The sequence below is a fragment of the Gossypium raimondii genome, chromosome 10, assembly GCF_025698545.1.
Source record: "Gossypium raimondii isolate GPD5lz chromosome 10, ASM2569854v1, whole genome shotgun sequence".
In the NCBI taxonomy this organism is placed as follows: Eukaryota; Viridiplantae; Streptophyta; class Magnoliopsida; order Malvales; family Malvaceae; genus Gossypium; species Gossypium raimondii.
In genome coordinates this window covers 14,841,575-14,851,013 of record NC_068574.1, presented here as the reverse complement: position 1 = coordinate 14,851,013, position 9,439 = coordinate 14,841,575, and the positions used below count along the sequence as shown (strand labels likewise).

Genomic DNA, 9,439 nt, shown 5'->3' with positions numbered 1-9,439 from the left:
GCTATTCACCAATAGTGTCACAAACACCCACCATGTCGTTGTTTTATCGAGGTGGGTCATCGATGCAACCACCTTCTCATGGAGTGGAGGTCAAACGATAAGAGGCTAGGATGGCATCGCACTCAAGCATGGAGAAAGACGATAGAGACAAAAACGAAGCGGGGGATGGAGATGATGATGAGTACGAGGGTTAAGGTGAAGACGAAGAATATGAAGACGATCACGATCAAGTGGAGGAGCCGATACCACTAGTTGTACACAGAAATACCATGTGCACTCGTCAGCCATCGCCCTGTGGCATACATTTGGCTCGATGACGCCGGTGATGTATTTTTCATTTACTTATTGTGATGTAAATATAATTGAAATCAATAAAAATGATCAATTTTTTTATATTTCTGTTGCAACTTATATTTGTCTTTGTTAAATTCTAATGTAAATTAAACGTGATTTTCCATATATAAAATTTGATATGAAATGTGTAACTTTAGATGGGTACCTTTATCGAACTAGTGAGTAATTAAGGTATAGGGACTAAATTGTAAAACTGGTAAAAATTCAATCGCCAAAAAAATTGTAATTGGTACTTGAAGTAGCGTTTAAAGTACCATTTTTTTCACTATATGAATATTAGTATATGATGGCAAATACAAATAAAATACAAAAAAAAGAACACATTTTGTACAAAAAAAGAAGAAGCATTGTAATCAATTTTATATCACAAAAAAAATGCTAGCGACATTGAGGCCTCATGTATCCCTTAATACGGAACATGTTGCCTTCGTATGCCATGGGTTTCTATAGTATCCCCACAACCTCTATTGATTGTTCCTCTCCCGAACATCCATATTAGTGTGTATCCGAGTAGAAGTCGGATGACCTTTTCGGATGTGATGCAAGTTCATGTTTGGGGCCAACTCGAATGGGGCATTGGACACTGGCGGTCACGCTCTCATTTAAGATGAGTGGGAGTTCAGATCTTCTTATATTGTACATGCATTCCAGTCTATCCACAGTATTAATATAAGGTATGTACTCAATTCGAACATTTGCACATGTGACAATTACATGTACGTGTGGGAATCAAAGTGCTTGGAATCTCCCATAATCGCAAGTCCCTTCTGGTATGTCAACACGGTATGATGCCCCTGACATGTCTTGGTCAGGTGTCGAGCCTAGCCTACTCCGTGACCCGAAATCTTAGATTTGGACGCAAGTGACACACTGCATACATAGTGTTCACTCTCTTTGTATTTTGTCTAATTTCTTTCATTACATCATCACACCAAATGTGAGCGCCCACTATTTTCTCAGCATATGTCGCAGCCCACTTTGAAAATAAGGCAACTGGGCAAAAATATGTTTCTTTGACAACTGAGGTTATCGGCAAATGACACGTCCCCTTTAGTACCGAATTGATGCATTCAGCTAGGTTCATTATCATGTACTTGTACTATAGACTTTCATCATACGATTGTGTCCTTTTTTCAAATGGTATGTTGGCGAGGTAGTCCGCCTTAGTGTTGTTGATGGCGCGGAAGTTATCCAACATCTCATGGAAACGATGTTGGACAAACTTGTACCCTGTCGAGAAAAGTATATTCATGAATGCAAACAATATACTCCATATATGGTTTAGCATGATTATGGAAATAGTGGCATCTATGTACCCATCTCAATGCATTGATCTCGCTCACTTTTTGAAGACCATTTTGAGTGGTAGTTAAAGCCGACATGCCTTATACAATACATATGGTGGGTGTGATCCCAAAGGCTACTAGTCGCTCAATAGCAGCCAAGATTTCGGTTCTCCTGTCGAGTATGACACATATGTCAAGTTGGGGGAAAATGCAATGACACAATCGGCTAATGAAGGAATGTCAGTCATTTTCCTTTTCTAAGGAAGTTATTGCAAATGCTATCAGTAGAATCCTTTGATTAACATCCTAAGCAACAACCATAAACAATTTATGCTCATACCTCTTATATAGCCAGGTGTCGTCAATTTGCACCAAAGGCTTGCAGTGCTAAAAAGCTTCCCTGCATCAATCGAAGGTTTAAAAGAATCAATAGAATATTATTTTCCCAATGACTAAACAATCGTCGTAGTACGTTAGGTGCGTTTTCAGACCAATTACAGAGCTTGGTACATATCAATCCAGTACGTGACACCATTGCTACAAATCGTTGTATGACTTGTCCCAATCGTGATGCAACTTATCCATAACCTTTTATTTTGTGACCTATACTTTGTAGTACGATAACATGTAATCATGCTGATTACGGATGTTAGCAGTAAACACTAAGACGGGAATATTGGGACTCGCTTTCACCATAAGTAAAATTATGTCAGATATCATGTCGAAGTCTAGTATCAAATGATCATGACTTACACCTACAAATTATAAGTTAAAGTTATGCTTTTGAGAAAAAATGAAGACACCGTCCAGGTCACATTATGTTAGAAAATCGGGTGATCGCATCATACACTTGCTGCAACAAAAGTATGTGAATCGAAATACTTATTTATCGTCCACAAGTCTGTCTTCTTTCAAAAAGATGTCATGATTTTCCATTTGCACCTCCTATCGTGCATTGCACACTTTTCCTCGAATTTCTCTAAATGAGATTTTCTGGCGTGATAATTCACATCGTTTTGAAGCTATACCGCTTTAGTGCAGCAAGAAAAACATCTTTGATGAGGTACTCCATGCTAACTTTCAATACTTGGACATCTGAAAATGAGCTTGCACGACTAGGTGTTCTGTACAGTAGCTGTTGAAACACTAAACCACTTTCGGTGTAGAGGTTGACGTTGGTCATGTAAGGTAGAGGTTCATATGCCTTGAATCGCAGATTTGGAACTAAAGCATTGTCCAAATCGTCACCGTCAAAACTGTAACGTTCTAGCTCAGTTGGAACCAACTCTGGTTCAAAAAAGTGCTACTTCCAAATCATCCGGACTAGATTGTTAAATTGGATCAAGATCTAACTCTGATCCATCAACAACATCCGCTACCCTTTCTTCGTCGACTACACCTTCTTTCTCAACTGCGTCTTCGTTGTCATCTTCAACCAAAGGGTTCGATATACCCTTACTGGATTCGATCATTGGGAGTAAGTCATCAATTCTTATATACCCCTATGTGCCCGACAAAAGCTGCACCAGATTGCCAACCGGTATAGGTTAATGGCCCCTCAGTGTAAGTGCTTCCCCCCCAAAACATCGAACCACTGAAGTTGAAACCGAACGCACTGACTCAATGTAGTTCTCAAGTGTCGAGGTTTGGGTTATGCTTATACCTCGACTGATACTGGCCGCCAAAGTTGAAATTGGTGCCTGGAATCGAATAGTGTTTACCTATTAATGCTTCGGGGATATCATAATGAGAGCTTTGTAACAAACCAGTGAACCCACCGCACAATCGTGTAATAAGACTTTCTGCTTCTGCTTTGGTTCCCGCATTAGCCGTAATAGTAGTTGAAGATGGACTAGCTCTATCAGCATCGACAAACTCGACATATAACTCCATTATAGCATTTTTGCTTGAGCAATGCGATGATATGATCGCCTCCAACTTAAGCTTGCCTTTCACATCAAATATCTCATTCTTAAAAGGGATATCTACATTGCAAGCTCGAAATTCTTCGTGGCTCAAACCCCCAACTTTCTTCCTAATTCTAGTTCATAGCTCATGCGATTGAAAATTCCATGAATTGAACTCCTATAAATACGACTCCAATATTTTTATTGCATATTTGACCGTCGTAGTAAATGGCGAATTTCATTCATCAACTCATTTTAATTTAAAATAAATTAGATATTTAGAAAAAAAAATCATCAAATGGATAACCAAAGAAATGAAGACGACACATGTAATGCAACTCTTCAATGTTTTATATGAATTTATTGCGTGTTTAAGTTCTGAATATTTTGATATTTTAATAGCAAAATAGAATAATGAGAGAGGGAATGCGTGCTTCAAAATGCATTTCAGAATACATGCTTTCATCGAATAATAATAATGAAACACTTTTCAGTGCTCGGAAACGTGTTTCACAGATCAAATGATTTCATCAAACGCATACTTCAAAAAGGTCTTTAATTCTTTAAAACGTGTTTCAAATCTTACTCTGATTTTGGGAATCTCGAGTAATATTTGAAACACATTTTTCAGATATTCAATGAAAACGTTGGTGTTGCGATGCGTTTTCTACGACGAGGATTTTTTCCTTTGCAATCTCACCCTTTTCCCACACCCATAAAAGTGAGACTTCCCCTATATGCTCTAGCATCCCTAAATCCATCATCTCTCTCGGCCTCCATCCCTCTAATTTACAATATTTTTGTCTCTCAGTTTCTTCCTTACTTCAGTATTAAAATTTTTGTCGCTAATAAAATTTTCGATTTGAGGTATTCTTGAGTCATCGATGATGCAATATCGCTCTGAGATGTACACATTTAATATATTTTGTCAAGATGGGACCATTATCTTGGAAACCTATATTGTGGAAGTCGGGTTTCGGGGTGATTTTGTTTTATATGGTCACGGGTAGAAGTCTACGTAGAGGTCTCGGTCGACGACCATGATGAGTTCATGGATTAGAGTATAACGGGGGAGCCAGTTGATGGTCATTATACGGGCACAATCTCAAAATTTTTGGATACCCGGAGGTGTTGCCTTATAAATACCATACAGAAGTTTAAGGGCATAATCATAGGGAAAATTGTAGGGCTTCTCGCTATAATCGGCGTAATTTTTTCTCTATTTTCACGTAGTCAGTATCTTGAACCTTCATTCTTATCCGAAAGTCGGCACTGCCGTGGACATAAGAGGACTCTCAAGCAGACAGTAGTTGTTGCGGTGCAGTAAAGGTGATGCTCCTTTTGAGGTAACAATGGTTGTCGTTATTAAACAACCCATTAATAACTACAACTGTTGTCACACCGACTAGAGTCTGGCCTCTACTATGTCGAAACATTCGCTCTTCGCCTAAGAACCCTCTTGTGTCTACTTCGGTGTTAGCCTTTGGATAAGAATGAAAGGTTAAAGATACCGGCTACCTGGAAATAGAGAAAAAATTATGTTGATTACACCGAAAATCCCTTTGTTTTTCCTTATGATTATGGTCTCAATCTTATGTATGGTATATATAAGGCATCATTTGCGGGTATCCAAAAAGCTTGAACTCGTGACCGCATAATGGCTGTCAACTGGCCCTCGGTTATACTTAAACCCGCGACCACATCACGTTCATTGACTGAGACCTCCACTTAGACTTCGACTCGTGACCGTATCAAGCATTGTCACCCCGGAAACTAACTTTCATAAGATGGGTTTCTGAGGTAATGGTCCTATCCCGACATGACATATAAAATGTATGTGTTCTGAGACACGTTAATACATCCCCAGCCCCTCAAATCTATTTATAAACTTTCATGGTTTTACACCTAAAACCCTAAACCCTAATTTTTAACAAAAAAACCCTAATTTTTAATTAAAAAACTCTAACCCTAACCTTAAAAAATAAAATAAAAAGGTCGAGGAGAGAGTGTGAAAGCTCATCTAGCTGAGCGTGCTTTCACACACTCACTCTAAAAATAACCTATTTCCCTAAATTAAAAAAAATCGACCTAAAAAGTCAATTAAAAAATCGACATATACTACTAATTTAGCCCATTGATATCTTATATTTTTATATTGGTGCAAATTAATCAAATTTTTAAAAAAAATCTAATGTTAAGATAGACCTCTTAAAATGGTTTAAAGTTGTATAGAACTAATCCATCAAAAGAAAATTTTTTATATTAAAAAACATATATTTCATCGGATTAAATAATTTTCTCCCTCAATAATATTACTATCGTTTTTATAATTGATTTTATAAAAAAAATTTAAATTCTTTGATCAATAAGTAGAAAATTATTTTTGAAAAAGTAATTACAACAAATGAGGGGAAAAAAAAACAAATACAAGAAGGAAAGCCCATCAAAACCAAGCTTCCCTAGTAGAGGCCAAAAAGTTAAACCTTCGATAAAGAAAGGGAGATTTCAAGGGTGGAAGATTGAGTTGTTATTTATGTAATAAAAAAACCTAGTGCTTGAATTGAATGAATAAAATATTTGGGTTTAATTGTAAGAACTTAGGAATTGATGAAGTCGCATGTCAGATCACAGCAACGTAAATAAACTAAGAATCCTAAGTTTACAGTTTTACAATTTACAGCAATGAAACCCCCTGCATTCCGTTCATTCAGATTTCTTACCAAAAAGATCAAATAACCCTCTCTCCACCACCACCACATTTCTTGAGATCCCAACCACACCCACCGTTCATTCAGATTTTCCGAGGCTCAGTGCCTTAGCCTTCATTCTCCAAACCCCACAAACCTCTCATCTCTCTCCTTTGGACATCAATGGCGGACTATGAGCCAACACGTCATCAAACCATCCCCAAGGAAACGGCTCTTCAAGCCTTAAACACTATAATCCAGCTCCATTTTGAGAAAACCCTGGAAAAGAAAAGAGCTATCGATCTCCAAAAGAAAGAGCTCCACAAGCTTTTCCAGCTCTTCTTCATCTTCTTAGCCCTCGTCTTCATGGCTCAAGCTCAGTCCACACGTCTCCAATGCCGCCATTGTTGGGCACCCATCACTTTGCTTTCCCTTTCCCATCTTATCTTCTACGTTTCAGTGGCCCAGACCTTGAGGTGCATCAATGGGTTCAAGTACCAGAGAAGGTGCCACAAGCTGACTCTTGGCCTGGCTACTGATAAGCTTAGAGAAATGAAGATGAGGATTAACAATGGCGAGTTCGTTGATGGGTTTGGAGAAGAGGGTGAGTTCGAGATTCATTACCAGGAACCTCCTGAAACTTACTTTGCAAAGTTCAAGAGAAACTGGGCATTGCATTTTGGTTTCCTTATCTTGATCTATGCTTTCATGGTTTCTTCTACAGTTGTCTTGCTTTGTTTTTAACTCATTTGGATCATTTTTTTCCCCAGTGTTGTTTAAGAAAAGGAATTGATTGCTTTATGTGTATATCTTGGGTTAGATTCTTGAGGCTCAATATTAAATTAAGAAGAAAAACTTGAAAAATGATGTTTATTATTCTTGATTTTTTTTTTTTTTTTGCCTTTTGGATAAAAGGCTTAATTGTTAATGGTGAAAGTAGTATCTGCTTTTTATGTTGAATGTAGATTGCGAATTTGTATGTTTGCTAGCAGCATTTCTTGGTGAGGATAGATAGTGGTTATTGTATAAAAAGGAAGATTGATTTTAAACGTAATTGGCTTGACTCCACTACTTTTGGGGTGTTGAACGTTAGAATTTAGAGCACACCATCCATTAAATCTTGAAATTTGTTTCCTAAACCGATCTAATCGAACCGACTTTGAGTAGGTCGGTTCGGTCGATTAACCATTTTCAAGCGGCATACAAACATCTCAGCTATACTTTATCTTGCTGGTCATGTTTGCATGCCAAATTAAAAGGGGGAAGATCAAAGATGAATGCCGGCTGGCAGGCGCAGGCGCTGGATTGCAACGAAGGTCGAAGGGGGCAGCTTTGCTATTTTTTTTTTCTTTCTATTTCAAGAAGAAGAAGACATTTAGGAATCAGGGGTTCTGTTCTGTTTAGTTTAGACAAACACAACTAGGGCTCTTCTTTTTTTCTTTTTCTTTTTTTTGGTTTTAAAATTGGGTTTTAAAGTATTTGGGTTGCTAAATTTAAACTGGGTTAGCCGGTTATTTTTTTGGGTGTGTTTCGGCTTTAATAAATATTATAAATTATAAGCCCGTTTCGTCGGTCAATTTCAAAACCGACGAACCGACATGGACCAAATCGAACCGGCCAGTTTAAACCGACCAATGGTATACCCCAGGAAAATGTACTTGGTTAGGTTTTTTGGCAAGGTGACAAAGCGATAAAAATGGGGGGTACTAATTAGTATTGGGTTAAATTTTTACTATTTTTGTTTTGAGATTTTAAAAGAAGGGCCTATGCCCCAACCTTGTCCTTTCACTAGGGCTCCTTTTAGAATGTGAAAATTAAATTAAAATAAATGATTTTATTTTATTTATTAAAATAAAATAATAATATAATCTCTTTTCTTTATATTTATTGTTTTTAGTAAGAGATTAAAATTGATCAATTTAAGTAAAAAAGAGAAAAGAAATTAAGTGATAATTAAAATCATTATAATTGTCAAGGAGGGTGGAGTGGTAGATTTTATAAATGTCTTCCTAGGTACTCCCTACTCATTCTCCTTTTTACTAGATAATCTAGCATTCTAGCTAGCTTAAGGAAGACCAAACGATTTCATGATTGACAAGTGCTTAATTCCATTTAAACTTTATTACATATCAAACAGTAGCGGAACACCAAACAAAATACAAATAAAAACTCAGAACTTTGAGAGTGCCACCTTCTTTAACTAACTGGCGAAGAAGCGCCTAGAGGAGCAGCAGCAGCAGGAGTAGAAGATGCATCACAGTAGCCTCTAAGGATGTTGCCTTCCTCAGATGTGAAACCAAGGGAAGTGAGCATGGTAGGCCAACATTTACGAGTGATAACCTCGATGCCACCACAACATTCAGGGCCGATGTCAGTTTGGCCATTAACAAAGAACAGAATGATCTCATCTGTGCATGATTTCAGCTCATTTAGTGCATTCCAGCACTCGGCAAGCCCTCCATTCTCCTCCAGGCGGCCTGGCTTGCTGGAGATGGGCAGTTGGCGTGCAGCAGTTACAGTAGCCAAGACATAGACGAGGACCAAAACATGAAACAAATATCTGACAGCCATGATTAACTTCCTTCTTTTTTTCTCTTTTTTTCTTTTTCTTTTTTTGCTTTTGAAAGTAATGGATGAAGAGCCCTGGACTATGAAGAGGTTATTTATAGGAGAAATCGAGGGAGAGGAGTGGACTAAAACTGAAGACGCCTTTAAAGTTATTAATAAGAGGATCTAATTGTCTTAATCATAGGATTCTTTTAGGGGAAGATGATGGGTTTGTACAAGTGAGTAACTTGCATGAATACCAAAAGCTGCAATCTGTGATGGCATGAAAGGTTGATCAAATGAGCCTAGCAAATAATGTAGAATATAGTGTAGGAACACCTATGCTGTCTGGTGCAATCTTGGACATACATAACAGAATATTTAAAAAAAAGTAGTTCTAAACGAGCAATATAAGGGTTTTTTTTTTTTTACTGATAAATTTTTTTAGCCAAATGGCGTAATTTTATATTATTTGACAATATAGTCCAATTTTGATGACGAGACGCGCCACTTCAATAAGAGTGGGCTACATCATTTGCATTTTTTTGTCTATAGGAGTTAAAAATAAAATTTTTGTCAGTTCAGGCAATTAAAAGTCTTTTAGGTTCAATGGTGGCCAAGGTTCCCTGATAGAATTGATTATCGCTAGTCTAAAACG

At 37.5% G+C, this 9,439-nt stretch overlaps 2 protein-coding genes across 2 annotated transcripts; one reads left to right on the top strand and one right to left on the bottom strand.

The window, feature by feature from the left end:
• The first annotated feature begins 6,163 nt into the window (after positions 1–6,163).
• On the top strand, positions 6,164–7,112 carry LOC105778325 (uncharacterized). The gene has a single exon (XM_012602011.2). It carries the CDS (start codon positions 6,418–6,420, stop codon positions 6,976–6,978), a length of 561 nt encoding a protein of 186 aa, XP_012457465.1. The 5' UTR covers positions 6,164–6,417; the 3' UTR covers positions 6,979–7,112.
• Positions 7,113–8,152: 1,040 nt separating this feature from the next.
• Positions 8,153–8,863, bottom strand: LOC105778327 (egg cell-secreted protein 1.4). Its single transcript, XM_012602012.2, has one exon. The coding sequence runs from the start codon at positions 8,803–8,805 to the stop codon at positions 8,431–8,433; it is 375 nt and encodes a 124-aa protein (XP_012457466.1). The 5' UTR covers positions 8,806–8,863; the 3' UTR covers positions 8,153–8,430.
• Positions 8,864–9,439: the final 576 nt, after the last annotated feature.

Coding starts and splice junctions, on each gene's coding strand:
- LOC105778325 (XM_012602011.2), top strand. CDS start 6,418: ATGGCGGACTATGAGCCAACACGTCATCAAACCATCCCCAAGGAAACG.
- LOC105778327 (XM_012602012.2), bottom strand. CDS start 8,805: ATGGCTGTCAGATATTTGTTTCATGTTTTGGTCCTCGTCTATGTCTTG.